The following is a 24047-nucleotide window of genomic DNA, read 5'->3' as shown; positions in this document are numbered from 1 at the left end:
CGGGGGCGGGCGCGCGGCGCCGTGAGTGACGCGCGCGCGCGCGGCCAATGAGCGCGGCCGCCGGGGCGGGGCGGGCGGCGGGGGCGGGCGGCGCGGGCGGCGGGGGCGGGCGCGCGGCGCCCTGAGTGACGCGCGCGCGGCCAATGAGCGCGGCCGCCGGGGCGGGGCGGGCGGCGCGGGCGGCGGGGGCGGGCGCGCGGCGCCCTGAGTGACGCGCGCGCGGCCAATGAGCGCGGCCGCCGGGCGGCGGGGGCGGGGCGCGCGCGCGCGGGGCGGCGGCGCGGGCGGCGGGGCCGCGCCGGGTCGTCGGGCTCGCGGCGCCGGGGCGGGCGGCGGCGGACGGGCCGGGAGCGCGGGCGGCGCTGAGGGGGCGGCGCGCACAGCGGCCTCGCCCCGCGGCGCCGCGCTCGGCGGCCTCCCCCGCGCGGCGAGCCCGGCGTCAGGGCCGCCCCGCCCGGCGCGGGGCGTGCTCGGAGCGCAGGCGGCACGCGCAGCGGCGGCGGGGGGGCGCGGGCGGCGGGCGGCGGGCGGCGGGCGCAGGCACAAGTCCGCGGCGGGCAGATCGCACGGCGGCGGCGACAGCGTCCCGCCGGCCCGCGCTTGCATCGGACGCGGAGCGGCGCGGCGCGGACGGCGGCCGGAGATGTCCGAGCCCAAGGCCTCCGACCCCAAGTTGTCGACGACCGACAGGGTGGTGAAAGGTGAGGCGCCCGCCCTCGGCCCCTCGGGCCCTCGGGCCCCCCGGGCCCCCCTCGGGCCCCCCTCGGGCCCCCCTCGGGCCCCCCTCGGGCCGGGGCGCGGGGGGCCGGGGGCGTGGGGGGGCCGGGGCGCGGGGGGCCGGGGGCGCGGGGGGCCGGGGGCGCGGGGGGCCGGGGGCGTGGGGGGGCCGGGGCGCGGGGGGCCGGGGGCGCGGGGGGCCGGGGGCGCGGGGGGCCGGGGGCGTGGGGGGGCCGGGGGGCGGGGGCGCGGGCCCGGGGGGCGCGGGCGGCGGGGCCGGGCCGGGCCGGGCCGGGCGGGCGGGCCGGGGCGGCCGTGACAGGAATAGGAAGTGGGCGGCTGGCGGCCGGGCGCGGCGGCGTCCCCCGCGGAGGGTGATTTACGGCTTCAGGCATGAAGGTGGCGGTGGATGGGCCGCGGCTCTCCGCCGCCGCCCGGCCCGAGGCGCCCCGCGCGCCACTGCAGCAGTCCCCGCGCCCCCCGCCCCAGGGCCTGCGCGGGCCTCCGCGGGCGGGGCGCGGGCGGGCGGGCGGGCGGGCGGGCGGGGAGAGCCGGGGCGCGGGGGCCCGTGGGGCGCCGCGGGGGCGCCCGCGCGCGGGCCGGAGAGCGCGGGGAGCCCACGCTCGCTGCCGCGCCGGTGGGGGCGACCGAGGGCGCCCGGGGACGCGGGGGTGCGCACGGGGGCGGGTCGGGGGGCGGCGGGAGCGCCCGGCCGCCGGGATTCCCCCGCCGGCCCCGAGGGAGACGCAGAAATCTGGGCTCCAGCCCCGCCGCCCACGGGGCCTGTCCTCCCGGGCGGCTCGCCGCGGGCGCAGCCTCCCGGCCCCCGCTCCCGGCCGCCCTGCTCCCGGCTTCTATTGTCTGCCTTCCTCTCCCTTCCTCTCCCGCGGGCCGGGCGGCCCTCCCGGGAGGGTCCTGTGGGCCGGCCGCGCCTCCGGGGGCGGTCGTGGGGCTGGCCTTGCCCTCCTGCCCTGGCTGGGCGCCTCCTTCCCCGCCCGTGGGGGAGCGGCGGGGGAGCCTCCCGGGAATCCTGGAAGGATGAGCCTGCGGGCCCGGCCTCCAGGCCTGAGCAGAATCCCTGTTCCCGGGTCAGGACCCCGCGGAGCCGTGGGCACGCGACCTGGTGTCCCGCCGCCCGCAGAGGGGAGGCAGCCTGGCTGGCTCCGAGGGTGTGTGTGCAACACCCACAGTGCCCGCTGCGACCAGAGCGTGCAAGTGGAGGGCGAGGTGGTGAGGTCGTGGGTGCCGAGCTCTTGGGTGAAGTGCGCGGCCGCCCCAGCTCCTTGGCACCCACACCCTCCCGGGCCTTGGAACCCCCTCCCGCCACTCAGGCCTGCACAGCTTTTTCCCTCCTGTGTGTGTGTGTGTGTGTGTGTGTGTGTTCGCTCCCTTTTTTCCCATAAAGACAATGAAATGTCTTTTGTGTGGGTTAGCATTGCACCGATTCCTGCCTCAGGGTGATATTCGTGGGTGCTCCAAAATAAGGAGGAAATGTCTCTGCAAAATAATTCTGAATTGGACTCCTGTGCGCAGGTCGCCTTTCAGGCAGGCCCTGCAGATTCGGTCAGGAGAACCGTGTGGTGTGTTAAGGGCCTCTGCTGACATTTTCAAAAATTAAGAGCTTTTGCCGAAATGTCAGAGAATAACAAACATCGCCCTGATGTTGGCGGTTTAGCTGCAGGCCCAACTGTAGGTGAAAATCAGCTATTTTCAAAAACAGTTAATGGAAAGCTCCCTGCCGAGAGGACGTGTGGGCAGTCACCACCGCTCTTGCACACGCACCCTTGTGTTCCCTGTTTTACATCACCAAGTGTGGATTCTTGATGTAAAATTGAAATTGGCAGCGACGTGGTTGTCACAGACCCTGTGGAGGTGCCTCCAGGGAGTGGGGGAGCCGGCCAGCCGCCCGGCCTCCCGTTGGGGCTGTGCACACGCAGGAGCGTGGGCGGGTGTGTATATGCAGCCCACGCACCACGTGGATGATTATAAATGGCTTTTCATTGTACGTCCACATCGCCACCCATAATTCCAAAGGTTTGGAAATACAAATGTGGGTACGAGACTCAAAATGGGAAGCGTGAACTTTGCATTTTTTTGGAAAGAGATCTTGAGGTGAAATTATAAACTTGTTTATAGAAAGATGTTCTGTTAATCCCGATTTTAAAGTGGCTTCGCTGTGACGTGACAATTCTCTGTAGACCGTACCGTTGCTGAGCAGGTGTTGCCACGGACAGCCGGCATGCTGGTGCCCACACCTTTGTGTGGTTATTTGGGGTGCTTGTCCATTGTGACCCTCAGTCTTCTGTAAAGTAGCCCTTCCCTTGAGGGCGTATACAGTTTGTGGTGGGAAACTGGGCCAGATGATCTTTCGTAGCAATAAAAATTTACATAAGATGGCTGCGGAAACCTTGCCTTGAAGTTGTAAGAATGTAATTTCAGCCTTTGAGACAGACTCATTTTTCCAGCAGGAAAGGCCTTCTCTGTGCGGGAACTTGAGTGCTCCTTAAACTCCTCCCCCAGGTACGGTGTGTTTGCTCACCTGTGGAGAGAGCCCTGCCAGGCACGCCGTGGGCTGTTTACAGTTGTTTTCTTGCGAGGGACCTGACTGCTGTGGGACACGGGAGTCATATCGAAGCTGCACTGTGGCTTTGTTTGCAGCCGCGCCGAGGAGCGGCTCTTGACGGGGCCTCCAGAGCCAGCTGCAGGAAGGTGGGCGCCCCCTCCGTAGCAGTGCGGTGCGGGCGTCCTGGGCCGCAGCATCCTCCAGCGAGGGCCCTGAGCCCCGTCAGCTTTCTAAACCTGGCAAGTTAAAGAGAGTGGCAGCCTAAAAGCGCCCAGTTACCTCAGAGAAAGTCATTTCATTCAGCGGGACGGGGCTTCATCTAGGCCATTCCTGGATGAAAACAGTGGCAGGGAATGCTAGTTTTGGAAATCACAATAATGTGAGCCCTTTCCTGATTTACGTTGTTTAAGAAGAAATACCGCATGGCTATACAGCAAAATAGTGAGGGCCACGGTAGAAGAAGGGGTGTCCCCCCACATCCCCCAACACGCCTCCCGGTGGGTGGCAGCTTTTCCTTTATCCCGCCGCCCCACCTCCCGCTCCCTGCGGGCCGCGAGCCTGGCCCCGGGCCGGTCACGCACCTGGAAGCAGCTAAGCTGGGTGGCGGCCTGTGGTTTCCTTGTGACTCTTGCCCTCCCATCTGTTCCACGTCCAGGCGTTTTGGAATGGGCCTTGGACTTGAACCCAAACTGATTTTATGGTAGACATTCCACATGCCCTGGCGGGCTGCAGAGGGCCGAATTCCTGGGATGTTCTCAAACGCTCAAGGTAGGGGTTGGCTGCGCGTTGGCCAGGGTGCTCTCGGCTGCAGGGACACGGGACCAGGAGCGTTCTCCTGGGAGCTGAGGGCAGAGGTGCCTTGGTGGAGATGGGACAGGGGAATCCCCGGAGGCTCCCGCGGCAGGAGCCAGCGCCCTGAAGCGAGCCAGGATCCGGCCACAGGTGCGTGCAGCCCCAGGAGACTGCAGCCCCGCTTTCAGAAGAAAACAAAGCATGTAATACATCAGCAGTAATGGCATGTTTGTAACTTGAAACAGATTATTAAATAATGCCTTGCTTTGTGGCGTGTCAAGAAACACTGGTAGGGAATTTGTTTTACGGACATTTTGTTTCCATCGTTTCGGTTACTCCACGTGTCCGGTTTCGCCTTCCAGTAGAGTAAGGCCTCATTAATTCAGCGTCATTCATTGACACTTACTATGATGAAATGTAAGTTCGCAGGCTGAAGTTTCTGTCTGCTCTGGGCCTGAGAAAAAGGGTCTGCTGTAATCTAATTAATCGTGTAAACGGCTCTCGGTTTGGCCACGGGTAACACAGTTAAGAGAACAAATGCTTCTCGGGACTTAGTGAACAGCGTGCAGATTCATGCTGTTAATTACAAATTGATCATTAGTGTTTCCTTCCGGGATTTCTACTATAAATTAAATATAACACGAGCGCATTGTTTTCAAAACAGTTGTAAACACTGAGGCTGTTTTTTAAAGCACCATTTGAAACAGGGAGTCAGGGAAATTCCAGCAATCCTAAAATGTCATCTTTTAGAACAATTAACATTTTAAAAATAATGTTTTGGGGGGATGTGTGGGAAGAACCTCTATTTAGATGTCTATTTTAACACATCCAATGAAAGTGTGGAAAAACACCTTAGAATCTAGTTAATGGGGTTGACAGTTAGGCTCGCTTGCATTGGTTAAAACTGCGCCCTTTTTAACCCATGGTTCCTTATGACCTGTTTTTATTTGTGATTTTAGAGATCTGAAACGTGAGCGGTACACAGCACATTTTTGATTTTTTTATAGTCGGCCTCTTATGCTTTCCCTTATCTTTTTTGTGTCAGCCGTGTGTGAAGTTGAAACTAATTATGAACCAAATAAAGAATCCATTTAGAGTGACCTCATTGGAAAATAGCGTTCTTCTAGACACACTTTCCTTTTCCCAAATCCAGTTGTTAAATTACCATTTTGAAAGTTTTATGGAAATATTAAGCACTTTCAGAACTGTAAAGAATTATGATGGTTCACCATCTGAAGCTGTCTAAAAATCATTCCGTCTGTTCTTTTCAGCAAGATTGTCCAACTTCTGCTGTGGGATTCTTTTGATATTCAAGAGGAATTCAGTGAGACCTTGACCTCTACATTTCTGTAATTCCACCTTTGCTTGTTAATAACGCCGGGGCCTGCTCTCCCTGTGCATAAATCAGTGACAAGTGGACTTACCGCTCACGGACACGGCTGGGCGCCCTGGGGTCCGGGAGCCTTGTGGGTGGTCACTCCTGGGCCGCTGGCCTGGGAGTGGCCGTTGAGCCGCTGCTGGCACAGAGCGGTGACGGCACTCCAGTGCATCTCCAGGGTCACTCGAGAACAGTCAGAACCACTCACCCTGCAGTCCACGGCTGTTTCCAGGCTGCAGCAGCCGCCTGTGTGACTCGTCCTGTATAGTAGAAGAAACGGAGGCCGGAGACGTGGGGCGGGCGGTCACAGGTGGGAAGGGTGCGGTAAGTCCGAGCAAATCCTGTCCCTTCCCAGACGTGCTCTTCTCTCTTGAAAACCCCTTTGAAACTGTCACTCACTCTATCAAGATTTGAGTAAGTGCCTAACTATGTAAGATAGTTGGATTGGAAGAAGTTTTCCTCTGCCTGTCCTAAGCAGAAATTCTGGTGACGTTAGTAAGTGGTGATCTGGTTTGGGCTTTGCGTGAGCCTCACTGAGGGAGCGTCGTTAGCTGGGTTTTGTGTGCAGGTAGAGAAGTGGAGAGCAGGTGAGGAAGTGGCGCTCACCTGCCCAGGTGTGTCACTTACTCTTATTTTGATGGGTGCCACCGCCGAGGGCCTCTGGCTGCAGGTTGTGGCACAGTGCTGCTCTGGTTTGAGGGTTGACTTGATTTCTAGAGGAAGTTCAAGCTGCTGCTCCACGGCTGTCCCGTACACACAGCCACCGAGTGGGAATGTCGTCAGCATCCAGACGGGTTCCAGCTTGGAACTGAGTCTTTGCTAAGCTCGGGAACCGTGTAGAGTATTTTAACCCACTTTGTCTTATGGCACGTCTGTCTTCTATACGAAGCCAGTAACTGTGTTTCTTATAAGAAGTCTGACAATAGATGCCTGTTCTCCCAAGGCTGGGTGTTCTGAGCAGTGGCTGGGTTCGGAGGGCCTGTCAGCTGAGGCCTCGACCTGTGGCTGGAACCACTGACCCGTTTCGTGTACAGACACTGAGGTAGCTGGAGCCTTGGATACTTTAAAAAAAAAAAAGAGAGAGAGAGAGAAATCCAACACAAATCCTGACCGAGAAAGTGACAGTCACTGCTTAAAGTGCTCCATATTTGGAATTATAGGGATCCCTTTTTGAGATCTTTATAAAGAAAAATAAAACTTTGTGTTTTTCTTCTTAGTAGTCCCCTAAACCACACTTTTTACATTACAGCAAAATAGGACTGTTTTCAAAGAGCATGGTCTGGCTGAGTTTCTGTGAGCTTCTGTCTCTTGCAACTGGAGATCTTGCATGTGTCTGCAGAGAGGGAAAACAAACAAGTGGGTATCAGGGGTTTATGGTAACAGCTGCCCCTGATCGCACAGACCCCTTGCAGTGTTGGTCAGTTGTAGGTACTGCCTGCAGTCAGGAGGCCAAAGGGGTGGTGGTTGATACTCAGAGGTAGACTTTATTCTTATGGAGCTAAATTTAAAAATATTCCCATCAACTCTAAGGCTTAAAGAGTCTCATAGTGAATAAATAGCCCAGTCTTGCTGTTTTGGGGGGAGTTACTGCTGCTGAATTAAAATGATTATACTTGGGGCCTCCCTGGTGGCGTAGGGGTTAAGTCTCAGCGCTCTCACCCGTCCTGTGGCCTGAGCTGGATCCCCAGCCCTGGAGCTGACCCACATGGTGCAACAGACCCCTCCTGTCACCCCGCTGCTCCCCTCAGCCGTGTACTTCAGTAGATCCACCTGTTTTGTTCCCCATTCTGTCTCTGGCGAGTCCTCTCAGCCCCACCTCTGGCCTGCACCGCAGCTCTTATATGCATAAATAGATAAAAATAAATCTTTTAAAAAATAAAATGCTTACTTGTCTCTATGTGGCATTAGAATGTTTCAGAAATTCTCGTTTGTAGGTATGGAAACTGCATTTCCTACCTTGCTGCGGGTACTTAGAGGTTAAGTACATGTATTTGATACTGTGTATTCAGAGTTTCAGTTTGGAAAACATGACATAGACCCGGGGTGCTGGCTCCGGGGCCCGCAGAATCCAGTCTGCTTGGACGGTGTGACACTGCGGCGTTCTCCCCCGCCTCCGGAGCAGTGGACAGAGACCAGCTGCGGGCCGCGGGCGTGTGTCCACGGAGCCTTTTCCAACGGCTCTCTGTGGGGACAGTTGCTGCGCCAAAGAGTGGGGGGGGGGGGCGAGGAGGAGACACACTGAATCGAGGGCCGTCGCGCTGCGTGGCCGTTTGGCCTGGTTTCACGCCAGCTGAGGTTAAAAGGCTAAGTCCTTTGACTGGCCGTGTGAGCCTGAGAGCTTGCGTTCCGTGTCTGTCATATATCCCACAGGCCGATCGGTTTTTGACAAGCAAGAAAAGCTCTCTTAATCACTCGTGTTTGATTTATTGGGTGATTTCTGTGGTTTAGGCATTGCTCAGACTTGGAGCTGAAGAGAAAATGACTGGATAAATCTCTTGGGGAAGACAACCAACCCCAAACAAGATCCCCTCTCCCATGTTTACACTGTGGCTTACTCTCCGTGATGCTTTTGTCCTCTGTCTCCGCACAGTGAGCGCCAGCAGCTCTGCCCCGATGGACGTGAAGTCCTCCCTGGACATGTGTTTGCCGGTGTCTTCAAAGCTGTGCTGCTGCTTCCAGCGAAGTTAAAGGCCCAGCACAGGCTCTGGGCACGAGAGCCCGGGTCAGGACTTCCTGTGTCAGTGTTGCTTCTGCTCTGTGGTTGCTAGTCCCGTCCAAGGAATGGTAACAGCTTTTATTGTGGAGCCTGGCGGTAGTCCTGGTGTGTGTGCTTCCCGCGGATGCAGTCAGGCCCTGGGGGGCGGGGGGCGCTCTGCTCCCCTCTCGCCCTCTCCCCTCCCTCAGCTCCAGGGGTGCCTCCTCCCTCCAGCCGGACCTCCCGCCCCGTGAAGGGAAGGGACCTTCTCTGCCTCGCAGGAGTAGCACAGGTGGCTGTGAAGACGTGTGTACCTGTCTGGCCCCTGTCCCCAGGGAGCTGGGCCTGCTTCTGTTTACCTTCGTGCCTGCAGCTGGCCCGTGCCCCCCGCGGGGCCGGCCTGGGGTTCTCGGCTGCAGAACACGGGCAGGGACAGTGATAGCATACGGGGAGTCAGAGCTCCAGCTCGCAGGATTCCTTGCTGCTGGGAGCATGGGGCGGGCGCCTGCTTTCCGCCTGCTTCTCGCAGATGATCTCTGACCCTGCAGGGCCCGTCAGTCAGGCAGCTCCCCCGTTAAAGCAAACTGACTGGGACTTGCCCGACCCAGTTCACCACCAGGATCCGGCGTCTTGCTGCCCTGGGACGCGTTCGAGGGGTTGAATGAAGACCAGGGGGCCGCTTCCCCACATGAGGTGGTGATGTCAACAGCTCCCTCTGCCCTCCGCGGCCTGGGGTGCCTCTGTGGCCCTCACCTGGGCTGAATTCCCCTGGCGCCTCGGCCGGATTCCCTCTGTGCCTCCAGAAAAGGGGCCAAATATTTGGCGCATGTTAAAAAAAATAAAAAAGTTCCCCTCCCGTGATTCACAGACTTGAAATTGCAATAGGAACTGAGATTATTCTTTCAAAACAAGAGCGGCTGAGCGGCGACTTAACTCTTTGTTTCGGGCACTAAACAGTCCCTCGGCAGCAGGCCCCACGCAGTCTGTCCATTACCACAGCAGCCGGGCAGCAGAAGGCGGTTTGGGAGTAACAGGGATCGAGGAGGTTGTTTAGCCAGGCGAGGACGTAACTGCAGGAACTGGGCGTCTTCTGAGCTGTCCATGTGACGCAGACCTAAAAGCAGGAAGCTGTGAGGCTGGACACCTGCCCTTTCGGGTCCGGAGCCCCCCTCCACTCACTCACTGGGGACAGGGCTGGGAGACACATGGACACCTGTTCTCTCATGCCTGCTTGTGTCTGGCCTGAGCAAAACCAGTCAGACTGTGTGAACCGGCAGAAACCTTGCCATGCCGGTCTGGAACCCCGCCTGCCTTGGGATGGTGCCCCCTCTGTGGCGGGGTTCGAGGCGCCTCTGTTCTGAGGCCCCACGTCAGCCTGGCCCTCCCTGGCAGCCAGAAGGGCCTCCTCCGGCCCGAGCCCGGCCTAGTGCCCTGCTGCTCACATTCGCTCCCCCTGCACAGCCCCGTGGACCCCTGAACCAGCCACCGCATCTTCCCCAGAGCGCGCTTGCTCCTGAGCACACGTGACGCCCCCGCTCCCACGACCCGTGGCTCTGCGCCTGGCCCACCGCCCTGGTGGCCTGCCCTTAAGCCAGGCAGCTTGTGCGGTCTCTCCGAGGAGAGGCGAGCAAAGGTCCCTCTCAACTCGCCTCCTGCCCTGGGGCCTCGGTGCTCAGGTGCGCCTGGTGCCTGCCGCCCCGAAGGCCTGTCCCTGACAATTGCTACATCACCCCTTCCCTGTCCCTCTGCAGCTTTAAGGTGTCAAATGCCCAGTCTGCCCGGAAGTTAGGGCTTTCCAGAACACCTGGATGGTGCCCCAGCTTTCCAGAGCTGGTGAGCAGCGACTTTCTAGAGGTGTCGCCTTTGCCAGCCGGGGCGTGCCGCAGGCAGGGACACAGTGTGGCGCGTGGTGGGTGGCCGAGGGAGGCCGAGCCCCGTCCTCTCTGCAGATTGCACCGCACCAGCCACTCAGTGCCCGGGAGCCGCCTCTTCTGCCGGCTCCTGGCCTCTCCGTTTGATAAACAACTCCTGAGGCCATCGGATTTGGCAGGGCTCGTGAGTGTGATTGCAATTCCAGAACTAGTGTGGGTTTCCCTCAGACCTGAGAGAGGCCGGTGGCTTCCCGCCTGTGTCACAACATAGCTCTGTGCGCGCTCGGTGGGGAGGTGCTGGCAGCCCGGGGGAAGAGGCTTGCAGATGACTTCAGTCCCCGTGGGGGGAGCAGGCGGGGCGCCCCCAGCTTGCCCTGCGGCTCTCGCCTGCGCTGGGGCTGTGCTGCTCCGGGAGAGGCTGAGAGGCCGCTGCCGTCCTAGGCTGGCAGGGTCACCTCTGCGGACGGGCGGAGGACACTGTTGGAGCCGGGTCCACTCCCACTGGTGCCGTGGGCCTGTCAGGTCACGCGCACCTGGATGGGAAGGCTGGGGGCGGCGCAGAGGCCTTCTTTCCCGCCCGGGTCTGGGGCGGAGTTGGTTGCGACTGGTGCGGGCACCCTGGGGTGACGCGAGTGCTCTGCCGCCTTCTCTCCCAATCTTGTCCCAGGGGCCACGCCTGAAATTCTACAAATTGTTTATTCTTTTAGAAGATTGGTCTTTTACGGAAGGTTCAGAAGCAGCTGCTCTTGAAAAAATAACTTAGTGAATTGGCCAAAAAGTTTGACCACTGGTGGCGTTGAGCCCAGGGACTGTGTTTGGGAGCCTTTGTGAGGGTGACGCTTCGTACCTGTTTTGAAATCCACATCCGATGCCTCTCGCATTACTCAATTCTGATGCCACTCCCCGCAAGGGTGACATAACCGTGCTCTCCTGGTTGCTAAAGAGCTCCGGGAACCCGTTACCGGCTGTAACATGGCTACTGAAAGAAAAGTTACTTAGGAAACCCTCCGTCGCCCTCCATCCTGTTCTGCCACTCTGCTGGGTCCTGTTCATCCGGAGTCTGATGGCTGTGGGCGGGGGTAGGGGGCGCAGAGCCAAACCACGGCATCCGCCGTGGCCGCTGGGACGGATGCGGCCGGGCGCTGTGGACGGGGAGCGGCGGTGACGCTGCCCTCATGGGCTGGACTTCCAGTTTTGGGGAAACAGAAGTGAACACTCTATTAATTGTGTCGTGGCTCTTGGGGCACTGTTGGGGTGGGGCGTGGGTGTGCTGGAGCACCCGGCTGCCCGGGGGCTGGCTCTGAGCTGTGGGCCGGGGTGCGGTGGGCCCCGTGCTTTGAGGCTGCAGATGACTTTAAAAGTCAGCAGGTTCAGCTCTTCCCAAAAAGGAACCCCTGCCCCCAATATTGCCGGTGTTGGGGCAGGGCAGCCTCAGGGGGCCGAAGGGACTTTCTTTCACACTTGCACAGAACCTCTGTGGAATCTGCTCTCTGCAGGGGCATCAGGCATCCCGAACCTACATTCTTACTGGACAGCGGCACCGACGACCTCATCCCGCAGGCTGCAGCACGAGGGGGTCTGGGCTCCAAAGCCGGCCTTTGCTCGGCCGTGGCACGGCTCCTCTGACAGGGCGCGGTCTGCGAGGGGGCTCCACTGGCAGGCTCATCCATCCCTGAGGGATGGTAGCGCAAGGTCACTGTGACCTCTCGTCGCTGGATTCCTTTGCTCTTTGCCGGGCTGGGCTTCCGAGTCCTCCTGGATTTCCTCTGTCTCTGGCTCTCTGGCCTGTTCTTTCTGACCAGACCCCACGTCCCTGTTCCTTTATCCCTCCTGGTTCTTCCAGGTGGGGTCACGCCTGACACTCAGGGTGGCTGTGTCTCCCAAGGCGGCAGTTAGCGCCTCTCTGGAAAGCTGGTCTTGTGCTGGCGCGGTCTCTCAAACCCTGCGCGTGCACAGGTGCCGTGCAAGGTGCAGTGAGCTCACATGGATGCCCCTTGCCTGGCGTGCAGGCCCTTGGGACACCTCCTGGGCCATAGCACCTGCTGCCCGCCCCTCCCGTGCTCACCGTCTCGCCTGCATCTTCCTGAGCCAGCCCCCATCTGCTTTTGGTCCTTATTATTGGTTTGTGGGTGCTCTTTGCATATTATGGAGCTGGCCCTGTCATCCAGGGCAGTATTTGTGATACAGCGGAGTTACTGAGCCGGGGCCTCGGAGGTGACAGCGCACGCCCTGAGAGCGGAGGGCCAGCTTCACCTGCCCGAGTGCACCCTGCGTGCCTGTGCTGTCTCTGCGCTGGCCACGCTCCCTCCGCTCTGTCCTGGCACTCCTGCTCTCTTTTCTCCTTCGGGCCCCTGCCCCATGGGGGCCACGTGTCCTCATACCCACGCGTGTGAGGGACACCCGTGGCAGGTCTGCTCTTTAACTGTGAGGCCCTTCACGTCCAGTGCCGAGCATGATGCCCGCTGATGCCGGCACGGCTCCCTGCCCTCGGCCAGCAGCAAGTCCAAGGAGAAAATGCTCCTGCTTGCGGCAAAGTCATGACTGCGTTGGCGCGCCCTCCTCCTGCTTTGCTCTTCAGGAGCTGGAGCCGTCTTTCTAGCACACGGCTGGAGGGAGCTGGCGGCCCCAGGGCGTCTCCCTCGCTGCCCCGGTCTGCTGAGTGCTGAGTGCATCCTCTCATGCCCCTCTGAACCTCTCTGTTGTTCGATTTTTAAATTTGGGCTCCGTCACCTCTTTTTTTTGCCTCTTTACCCCAGTTTACATCCTGGTGGATATTTCTAGGCCTTCCCCTAGCCTGGCAATGCAATGCGTTTTGCAGCCGGCCAGCTGGGAGGAGAGGGTGCAGGCCTTTCTGTCAGGGTCTGTGCGCTGGGGCAGCATGGGGCTCCTTTGGGCAGCGGATGCCTCACCTTGCCCTGGACCACAGCAGCACATCCCCCACCTCCACATCCCCCTCAGGACAGAGGACAGGTCCCAGCCCCGGCCCGCCCGTGGCCACCTTCCTCTTGGCCCTTTCTGGGTGGAGGCTGCGGCTCGCCCGGCCCGTGGGGAGAGGGCTGGACCCGGACGGCCCACAGCTCCACGGTGTCGGGGCCCTGGCTGTAGTTGGAGCAGCCCCTTGCCCACCTGTTGGCCATCCTGCCCGGCATGCGGATCACCCCTTCAGGACCAGGCGGGCAGCACACTGGGCTCTGGGCACCGCGTGTTTGATGGAGAGACACGGACCTGGGTGAGGCCTGTTTCTCTACGAAACGCTGTTACTGTTGGGCCTCCCCGGTGGCGCAGCGGTTGAGCGCTGGGTTGCGAAGCTGCCCGCAGCCTCTGCAGCGCCGGTTCGATCCCCGGCTGCTCCCCGGCCACCGCAGGAGGGTCCCACATGGCGCGCAGACCTCTCCTGGCGCCCACTGCTCCCCTCAGCAGTGTCCTTCGGTCCCTCTGCCTGCTCTGCTCCCCGCTCTGGCTCTGGTGAATTCTCTCACCCTCCCGCGCTTCTGACTGTGCCCAGTGCTCGTATAAATAAATAAATTAATTTAAAAAAAAAAAAAAAAGAAAGTCCTCATAGGGGAACCCGTGGGTTCTCGGGGGAGAAACTTCTAGCACTCTGTGGGGCACGTGGGTGCTGCCTGGAGAGTGCCAGGCCAGTCCCTGCCCGCAGGCCACCCTGGGGTCAGGCTCCTGCCCCTGCTGACTGCAGTGCCATCCAGGCCGGCCGCTGGCTGGAGAGGGCGCTGCTGCCGGGGCTCCTCAGGGTCCGGTGTGGGAGGGAGCAGAGGCGGTGCCGCCTCCGGCCTGGCAGGCTTTGCTTCTTTGTATCCATTTTCGTGTTTTTGTTACCAAAGCAAATAAAGGAAGCCACACGCAGGCGAAGTGAAAGCCACTTCAAGGAGCAGGCACATGAAACGCTCTGTGGTTTCCCCTGTAACGCCCTGGATGCCCGGCAGCTGCTTGGAGACGGCCTGTGCGCCTGGTCAGGAGGGCGGCGCGCCCGGCGCAGACTTCCAGTGCCTCTCCTGGGTGGCTGTTTGGAGAAGTTTCTCTCTCGTTCCCCTGGTCGCCATGGGCATCCTGGACGGGGCGCGGCCAGCGCGGGGAGGTTCTGCCCTGGCAGCGCCACCGCTCGGGGCAGCAGGCGGGCGAGCAGCCCCCCCCCCCGCTGACCTCGGAGGGCTCTGTCCTGTCTCCCTTTCCCCGCGCGACGCGTCTGTGACTCCAGGCCCTCGGCTGTGACTTGTTTCTGGCCATTGTGTAAAAGTGACCGTCAACGCAGGAAACAACGGGTCGACCCTCCGTGGGCATACAGCTGGGTCGCGTCCCTGGCAGCTCCTGCTTTCGTCATTTGTGTCTATCGAAATGCGAGGTATTTCATGTCCTGAGAAAAAAGCCACACCGTACGTCACAAGGTGTGTGTTTTCACCCTGGTCCTCGCGCAGACCTTGTCCCGAGGGCGCCTGACCGTGCAAGGAAGTTGGTCCTGAGCGGCGCCAGCGACCGTCGGCGATGTGAGTGCCACGCGTGTCGGGAAAGCCGCGGGGGGCGGGGTCTGCACAGATAGGAGAACCGAGGACAGCAGCGGTGGCCGAGCGTTCCGCCCGCCGCGCTCCGGGCAGCGCGGGCCCTGGGGGCTGCCGGGGCGGCGTCTGCTGCGGGGCTTCGGGCCGCGGCCCGAGCGTGAGGCTGCAGGCGGGTGGGCGCAGCGGCGCCTTTGCAGGATGCTGGGCGCGCGGCACCGTTGTGCTCCTTCTGCGGCAAGCGCGGCCCGTCGCGCATCGGTGGCACGTTCTCAGCTCGCAATTCTTTTCTTGCCGGAGAAGAGGCCGCCCCTCGGGGTTCCGCCGAGCCCTGCATTCTGTCAGAATGCGACGGGGAGGGGTGTGGTGAGGCTCGGGGCACCGCTGCTGCCGTGACGTCCCGATGCCCGCGGTGTGCACGGACCGTCTCCTGCACACGCGCCGCTTCTGGTAACCTGGCCCTTCCCCTCTCACGCTGGGTGTTGTGAGTTGGGCGCTTTTGTTCCTGGCGGGGTTTCTAGCCGTGAGGGTTTGTGAATGATTTGCGTTATTTCTGGAATGAGGGGACGCTCTTCCGTAATGCACATTTTTAAACGATAGGGTCGTGGTGTTGCATTTATACCACGTAACCCGGGTACCGTCTGTTCTTATTTGAACTCCTGTCCTGTGAGGACACGGCACCCGGGGGGCTGTTCTGCTTTTGATTATCTGGCATGTATGCAGGACTTCGCTGTCATTGGAATGGCTCCCCAGCTGCTGTCCGAGCGCCTCATGAATGGAGGGGCGGGGAGGAGGGAGGGAGAGCTGCGCTGTGTGGCCGGAGGCCGAGGTGGGGCTGTTTGCAGGTGTCCTCGCAAACCTCTGTGGCCTGTTTATCGCAGGACCTGGCGTTCTGGAGAATTCGTGAGCGCTACTCTTACTGTTATTGATAGGATCTGTCCTGGAATGTCGAAAAAAGGACGAGGAGGCAGGGCCAGTCCCTACAGACCCGGCTCTTTCTGCCTTAAAAGCACCGAGCGGCCCTTTCCTTGTGCTCACTCAGGTTAGTGTGGACTTGATCCCCACGTGGCCAGCTGGGTGTCAGCGTGTACACTCGGGCCCTGCGAGGCTGCGGTGGGGACCCTGTTCTACTTAGAGGCGTCTGAGGACCAGAGGAGCTAAACAGGCCCACGCTCCCAACCAAGCACGCGGGTGAGCACAGGCTCGACCCCGAACAGCCAGGAACTGCTTGAAAGTCGTCAAACACTTCTGGAAGCTGAGAGACACGAGCACCTCCCCTGCCCCTGCCCAGGGGCGCGGCAGGATGTCTGGGTCTCAGCCCCGCCTGGCGGCATCTGCTCACCACCTCTGCCGAGGCATCTCCCCTAGAGTGGACAGCGTGTCGTCGTGGGGCAGGCGTCCCGTGGTCTCCGTGTCTTTCTGAGCCTCCCAGGTGCCTCCCCGCGCCTTCTCGGAGCGCTCCCTCCCTCCCTCTCGCCAGGCCACTCCCCCGGGACCTCCGTGCCTTGTGCCCAGGACAAAGCCTTGGGCAGGGGTGGGGGGAGCTCCTGCTCAGCTGCTGGGGAAGCCGGTTGCTGATGACCCCCAGGAAGCAGGTCCCTGCGTGTGGGTGGACACCCCCCCAGGCGCCTAGCCTTCCCTGGCAGCGGGGAGTGAGAGTGCCGCCAACGCTTACTGTTCATTTTTTGCTCCTTCAGGTGAGGAATTGCCCCGGGGCAGGCGGGGGGCCTGGCATCCAGGGTAAAAACCGGCCGAGAGCCGGGGAGCGCGGTCCGAGCCTGCACTGGGTGGGCTGTGTGCGTTGTTGCCAGACGCTCTCCTGCCCATGCTCGGGGTTGGCTCCACGAGCCCAGGGCTTCCTCGCCAGGCCTGCCCTTGGCTTGTGGCCAGGCTGCGGGCCGTGGCGCTCCAGGGGGTGAGGGGCCGGAGCCGCGCCTCCGGAGCTGCGCAGCCAGCCGTGCCCTGTCCCCCGCGCCCCCTCTCCACTGATCTCGGCTGTTATTTTAAATCTGCAGTGCTGTCCTGCAGAGCTCTCGCTGAGCGTCAGCACCTGTGGAAAGGTTGGGGATGCCTGGCTTGGGGAGAGGTAGCTGGGCGCCTTTGGCACCCCACATCTGCAGGAGACGCGCCCACCTGGCGGGCATGGATTATTAACCTGACGGCTGTGACAAGTGAGACATTTGTTGGGGTGGAGCAGACCTCTGTGGAGGCTCCCTGCGCTCTGATCAGATCAGGACACGGGGCGGTTAGGCCCGCGGGCTGACTCCTCCTTGCACTGGGTAAGTGGGCTAATTAGTGCGCCTTGGCTGCGAGGAAGCAGGTAACGCCTGGAGGAGAGGCTCTGCAGAAATTCAGGTTTCAGCCCTGAAGGGAGCGACTTCCCCAGAGTCCCGTCGCGGCCCCTTTGAGCTCTGTCACAGCCGCTGGCCGCATGCGCAGCGGAGCTTGGCTTCCGTTGAGGAGTGGCCTGGGAGGGGGCGCGCGTGTGGGGACCGGTGAGACTGGTGACACAGGGGAGGAGCCGGGGGACCGGCCGTTGGGAACTTCGGGGCGCTGCGGGGCCTCGGGATGGTGTCACCAGCGCCTTTATCTGCAGATGGCAGGCCTTTGGCGGGAAGTGGAGTGGTCCATGCTCTGACGAGGACAGCACGTCGTTTTTCCACTTGCTTTTGGTCCTCGCCCCAGTCGCCGCGTGCGCCGCACACACGCGCCGTCCGGTGCCGCAGGAGCCGAGAGACAGCCGTGACCTGTCGTTCCGCATCTCCCTCTTTCAGGCCCAGCACCCAGTGAGCACAGGCGCGGCGTGCGCGCGGGTGGGTGACGGCGGCTCTGCGGGGAGGTGAGGCGTGCTTTTCTTGGCAGGGAAAACTGGGCCACGTGAGGAGGGCGGCTTCTTTATTTGACATTTAAGCAAAAGCCAACGTGTGTGCACAGGAGCCCGATGGGGGGGCTCTGAGTGGGGCCCAGGCCGGCCGGGTCGGGGCCTCTAAGGGCTGCGCTCTCCTGGGTGCTGGGACTTGTGCAGGCGGCACCGGACAGCTTGCGGCTCCTCCCTTGGCTTCTGTCCTTTTACTCCCACTGCCCTGCCCTGCCCGGCAGCTGCGAGTGGCCGCTGTCCGCCTCTGTCCTTCGTGGGGCTGGTGCCCCAGTGTCCGGGGCCTTCAAAGCCCCCTTCCGTGCCAGCTGGTACCACAGGGGTCCCTCTCCTGGGTCCTCTTATACTTTATCTTTTTTGGAAGAAAACACACTCAGAGGAAGGAAAGTGAACATCTCCCAATCCCGAGCTGGAGGGGCCTACAGCCCCGCATGCCTAGTCCCTGTGCTGCTTTTCAGCCCCTGCCGGGGGCGGGCCAGGCCTGCAGGCCCCGCACCCACCTAGGAGAAGCGCCCGGTTTCCAAGTCAGCCCTCCTGGTGTCCGAACTCTGGCTTCTAAAGGAAAACGTGACCCTTAGTCCGCCACATCTGGGAGCTTGTGTTTCCGCTTCTTACTTCCAGGATGGAGACGAGCAAGAAGAGCGTGTGGACGTGGCTGGCCTCTGTCCTCCGTTGCCCTGGAGTTGGACCTTAAACCTCAGCATCTGGGCTGCGGGGCGGGCGCGGAGCTGGCGTCACCCTGGGCACAGGGCCATGCGCACGCATCCAGCAAAGGGGCTCGTCTTGCGCTGGGGTCCAAGGCACCGGGGCTGTGCAGCCTGGGGCCTGTGCCAGCGCCATGGGTTCTGCAGTGGCTGCAGGCCACCGCCGCCTCATTGGGCAGAGCTCCCTCGGGGAGGCGTGACTCAGGGTGAACCTGACCCGCCGCCCAGAAGGCTCTGTGCAGCCCATACTCACCTGGGGTCAGCTGTGGTGCCCAGGCTGGACGTGTGGCCAGTGGATGAGCCACGTGGACACAGCGTGTGGGGCTCCCGCACCGGAGGGGACCGGGCAGTGCTGTGTTAGCCGGGGCCTAAGACTGGCCTCCTCTGCACGGGGCCCCGGGGGTTGTGCCTGCCTGCGGGCCACGCTGAGTTGGTTTGTGTGTCCCTGGGCACCGCTGGGGGCTGAGCATCTCGTGTAGCACCCGCCCGCTCTAGGGCTCAGGCGGCTCCAGTGAGCTGTTCCCTCTGCCAGGCGGCAGGTGTTGGAGACCCGGGAGGCCATTGGCTGGTTGCAGCCTCTTAAGGTGGCGCTGGCCGCAGTCAGCCTCTGGCCACGTTTGCACCAGCACATCCTCTGTTGTCACGGAGGCTTTTCTGGCTGGGCGGCCGGGCTGGTGTCTAACTGGATGTGCGGCAGGCGTCGCGTGTCGGCGGCTCCCTGGGTGTCCGGAGTGGGGCCTGTCCCCTGCTCTTGTTCCAACTACGGGGCCTGGACGCTGCCCTGCCGCTGGCCTCTCCGGCTCCCGCTGTGGCGGGCCTGAGGAGGAGCAGACGTGAGACCCGCAGGCCCTGCTCGGTCCCCTTATGCCAGCAGGCCTCTCCTACTGCTGAGAAGAGAAAATGGATGAGGAGAGGCCAGTGGCCCCCCCCGGTCTGTGCTCTGGTTACGAGACCACAAGGATGGCCTGCCCGGAGAGCTCTGGCGGGGCCTCATTGGCCTCTTTCGTCAGCAATTTATTTTATATTTAAAGCAGGTGACTTGATAAAAGCTGATCCCTCAGAGCTTTAAATCTTCAGTAATTGATACCACTACACTTTTGTTTGAAAGCTCTTTTTAATGCCCCTCAATGAATTTTTGGCTCAGACTTTTCAGCCAGTCCGAGAGCCTTCTTCCCCTTAGTCTGCTCTCGAGACACGTCGGTTCTGTAGGGGCGCGTCCGCCCACCCGAGGGGCTGCCGGGGGAGCGTGCTTGCGCTGTTCCCCCGTGACGGGCTGGGACCGTGGCTCTCGGTGCGTGTCCCCGAGTCTCACTGGTAGTGTCACCAGCCCGTGCCTGGCCTGGGGGGTTGTGGCCGACAGGCCCATCCGTGCTTAGGGAGACGTGGGGGACAAACGGGGCTCTGTCACGCCTCGCCTTTCCCGGAGACCTGCCCTGCAGCCCACAGTCAGCTGGACTCCGCCCTGGGCCCCTTTTTGCGTATAACACACCCCGGGTCTGGAGGGGACATTCTCTCTGTGGCGCCTGCTTCAAAAATAAAGTTTCTCCTCATTTGCTGCCAGTTTAAATGGCTCTGGATTTTGTTTTTTGTTTTTTTTTTGCTTCTGTTTTTTACTTTTTATGTTTTTTTACAATATATTTATTTATGCATACAAGAGCTGGGGTGCAGGCCAGAGGTGCGGGGTGAGAGGATTCAGCAGAGTCAGAATGGGGAGCAGAACAGGTGGATCCTCTGAAACACACTGCTGAGGGGAGCAGTGGGGAGGCAGGAAAGATCTGCTCCCTGAGCGTCAGCTCCCTGGCTGGGGATCGAACTCATGCTGCAGTGGCTGCAGACAGCTTCAACCCTTGTGCCACCAGCGAGGCCCCTCTGGCAGTTTCTTCAGAAAATATTTCAAGATATAAGAAAGAACACATTTCTCTGTATTTCATAAAAAAATAATTTTTACTTTTTCAAATAAACAAACAGTTGAAGTTCCCTTTCTGCAGCTTGCTCTTACTTCAGGACATCATTGAACTGCTGCTGGGGCTTTCGGAGGCCTGACCTCCGTGACCCGGTGTCCGCAGGCCGCCTCAGTACCACTCCCACCCCACGCAGGGAGCTCGTTCTCCTGAAGCCCGTTCTTAAAATCACAGAGCCAGCATTTCTCCGTAGGGCGCGTGCGTTGTTGTTTTCAGGGGCCGGTTTACACCCGGGGGGCTCTGGCGCGGCCTCCTGTGCGAGGGCGGGAGACGGGCAGCAGCGGCTGAGCGCTGGCCTTTGCGGCCCCGGCTCTCACCTCACCCCTCCAGCGTCCGGGCCGGCTCCCTGAGCGGCTGTGGCTGGCCGCTGTGCGGGGAGGGGATGGCCAGCCGGCCCCTTGTCAGCTTTGCGCCCGGGGTTCTCAGGAGATGGCGCTGAGCAGACACAGACCCGCGGCAGAGCACTAAATGGCGTCCTGGGTTTTAAAAAGGAGAAAACAACATCCAGAGTCCCTTGGGTGGCGAGTGAGGGAGTCTGTCGTGTGTGACAGGACATCATGGCTGTGCTCTCCGGCCTCGTCATTTTCATCGTGAGCTTTGAAATGCAGCTACGTGTAACGAGTGACAAACGTACACAAACCCAGGAGCAGCCGCCTCAGAGCGTGGCGCCGGCACGTTTAGTGTGAGGTTGTGGGGGCCAAGGAGGCTCATCTGCCTGGTGACTTCTCACCGCCGCGGGAACCGGGCACGAGAACCCACTTCACTGACCTGGTTATGGTTTGGTTTAGGAGAAATCCCACCCTTAGCTGTCGGAGAAGCTTCAGGCCGGCGTGGGGTGTGCGCCTGTGTGTCTGCGCTCTGTCTTTGTGGTTGGTCAGGCGTGTCCGTGGTGTGGGGGTGTGTCTGGTGTGTGTGTGCGCGCGCGCTGGGGCCCCTGGACCAGGTCCCAGGACTTGGACCAGGTCCCAGGACACACGCGTGGCACGTGTTGTTTTGTCCTGCGCAGTCTCGCCGGCCCCGCCTGGCCGCTGCCGCTGGATGGACGGCGGGAAGCAACTGGGGAGGGCTTGAGAGCGGGTGTGGGGGTGTGCAGGGGGGTGGGGGGCATCGGCGGGAGATACTTAGGGAATTTCGAGGACCCTCACCGTGCCTTCTCCATCTTCTCCCCAAATCCGTTTTCCCTGATCAGTGCCTCCGAGGTCTGAGTGTGCCTGGCTCAGAGTCTTGCCATGGGAGACCGAGCTCTGGAAAAAGGTTGCTTTGTAGGTGACAGCAGGGAGCGGACACAGAGGCCGTTGGTCCACGCGTCTCCCAGCAGTGCTTTGAGTCCCGCTGTGACCACAGTGCGAGAGGGTCGGCTCCCTGTGCATGCGGGTATTGGGGTGTGGGGTGTCGGGATGTGTGGGCATCAGGGTGCATGCTGCGTCATGACCTGGTGCTTTCCTCACCAGTCATCTCCTGGTGTCTCTGGTGCTTGTTGCTGGCCTCTGGGTGGTGGACAACCCTTGAAGATAGCTCCATGGAGTTCGCCCCCCTCCTCTGACTTTGTCACCCCATTTAATGCCCTGCATTTCAGTTCTGGAGAAAGATCCCATTTCCAAAACAAAGTCCACCTGCTTTCGTTTGCTTAGCTCAGGGCAGTCTCTCTGACGTGACTGTCAGGACTTCCTGATGCAGGGCCCGTGCAGGTCCCGGCCTCCTGCCATGAGGTGGCCCCAGGAGCCCTGTGCTCACCAGGGAAGCAGCCTGCCGGAGGCCGCCTGGACACTTGATGGATCAGGGGACAATAGATGCAAATTTTTGTGGTAGGTTAGTTTCGTTGCCTCCAAATTTCCATTCTTTCCATTTTTGTGGGAATAAAATTGTGGTTTTTATGTCAACACCTTACTGCCCTGCAGAAAACCTCTATTTCCCAGCCCCAGTGGCCAGGTAAGTGCATGTGGCTGAGCTCTATTTATGGGGAAAAGTTGAAGTATTGAGTGTTACTCTGACACCTCCTGAAAGATGGATAACACGGTTCTTTTCCTGTCTCCTTCATCCTGTTTCCTGGAACACACTGTGATGGCAGGAGCTCTGGCAGCCATCTGGGCTCATGGGGCCACACCACAGCGACTGTGGATACTCTGCTGACTGGGCCGCCGCACTGAGTGTGGATTGCCACCTTGGCTTGTTTTCTGGGAGAGAGAGTGTAACTGTATCTTATTTAAGCCATTGTTATTTTGGCTCTGTCATATGCAGCTGAATGTAATTCTAGCAGGTATAAACAAGCTAGTGAAAGTGTTCTTTTGGGATACTTTGTTTTTTTCAGATGGGCGCTTTTTCTTTGTCCTGAATGAGAGTCCTCCATTCTGTCATGTGAATGTCAGTGAGAAATGAGAAGCAACACATTTTATCCAGGGGGAAATCATGAACTTGTTGGAATTCTACTATTATGTGACCTTGGGTAACTGGGGTTTTTTTTTTTTTTTTTTTACATGAGCCGTGTTTTCTTTTTCTGTAAAACTGGGGTTATTGTAGTATTTCCCAGACGTTCTTGCTGAATAAAATACAAAAACTTGGCTCAAAGAGTAGATACATAATGACTCAGAATTTACTTCCTGTTTTTCCTTTATATTAAGGAATGTGAGATCATGTCAAGTGGCATTTTTTTCTAGTGGCACAGTGCAAATAAGCCAGAAAGTGGAATGTGTTAAGGCTGTTGGCAGACAAAGGTGAGGATGACTTACACCCGATGACAAAGAACAGCCGGAGAAGTGGACACGGTGTTAAGGACACTGATCTGTGTTTTCAATCTAGTTTCAGTGCTTTACCCACTGAGAACACATAGTCACTGGTGCACGCAAAGGGTCTCACTCAGGAGGATGGCGGCGCTTCACTGACAATCAGTTCAGTGGAGAGCCGACTGTTTCTAATTTTGAAAAATACAACTAAAATGTAAAATCTTCTGTCCTGTTACACTTTTTAAGCAATGACTTTTATATACAGAAAGGCGGCTGTCCGGTAACTGAAGACACAGGTGAGAGGAAATTCATTTCCACTCCTGGCTGCAGTTCCAGTGAAAAAAAGATAGAAAGCGTAGGGCACTTGTGCACTCAGAGATATGTTGAGTCAGACGCTTTTCATTAAATTATTCAGGATGGTAAGTGGTGAGAGGGTGGGATGACGCCCTTTTGTGAGCTTTCACGGCAGAGCAAGTGACTTTGGAGCTACCATTTTGCAAATTAGATGTGTTGGTAACTTGGCTAGCAATAGCTGCTTAATTAAAATGTGATAAATTAGAAGCCTAACTCCGAAACATATTCTTTAAAATCAACATATGTTGAAATATCTGCGGTAGCGTTGCCAGTGCAAGTGTTGGATAGAACCGTGCAAACATGTTTTTGCAAACATTGGTCTCCCTTCAGCTTCTGGACAGCCTCCCAGCCTTCAGTGAGGACAGGCGGCGAGGTCGCCCCTCCCCGAGAGCTGCGGACAGCCCACCCTCCGGGCCGCGGGCTGTTTGTATTCTGCTGCTCAAGTAACAGAGCTTCGGGCTTGTTTCGCCACTTTTGTGTATATGTTCGTCAGCCCGGCTTGATGGTTGATCACCCCAACCCTTCTGTTCACTCATTTAGACGGTAGGTTAATTGACCTTTAAAAAATCCAAATAGGGTGTATCTTGTTGTTTGATTTTATTTTCTCTTCAGATTCTGTCTCTGAACAGGCCAGGCCTCTTGTTTGCTCCCCGCCCGTCATGCCGCAGCCTGGGAGTCCCAGCGCCTGGGAGCCAGGGCCGGCAGGCGCGCTCTGGGGCACCGCGCCGTGAGGGGTGTGCCGAGCCGGGCCCCCACCAGCAGCCCCAGGGAGGGTTGGGCCTGGGGTCTCCTCAGGGGCGGGGCTGTTCTCTTCTCTGGGGCTACAGACAATCGCGAATCCGCGTTTGCTGTCCGCAGAGCTGACCAGCCGGCAGCTAGTGCGCGCCTCACAGGGTGGCCTTTCAGGCC

General features: G+C 59.7%; 1 protein-coding gene across 1 annotated transcript in view; it reads left to right on the top strand.

The window, feature by feature from the left end:
* Positions 1-643: 643 nt before the first annotated feature.
* The window catches only part of PPP3CA (protein phosphatase 3 catalytic subunit alpha), a gene marked incomplete at both ends in the record, with an annotated part of 148101 nt that continues 124697 nt past the window's right edge, over positions 644-24047 (top strand). The window contains one exon of the mRNA XM_084252451.1: positions 644-701. Coding sequence (XP_084108577.1) covers positions 644-701 — 58 coding nt within the window. The remainder of the gene's footprint in view (positions 702-24047) is intronic.

The sequence above is a fragment of the Talpa europaea genome (genome assembly GCF_964194135.1).
Source record: "Talpa europaea genome assembly, chromosome: 13".
Taxonomy (NCBI): Eukaryota; Metazoa; Chordata; class Mammalia; order Eulipotyphla; family Talpidae; genus Talpa; species Talpa europaea.
The sequence above is the reverse complement of the archived record's forward strand: the minus strand, read 5'-3'. Positions and strand labels throughout refer to the sequence as shown.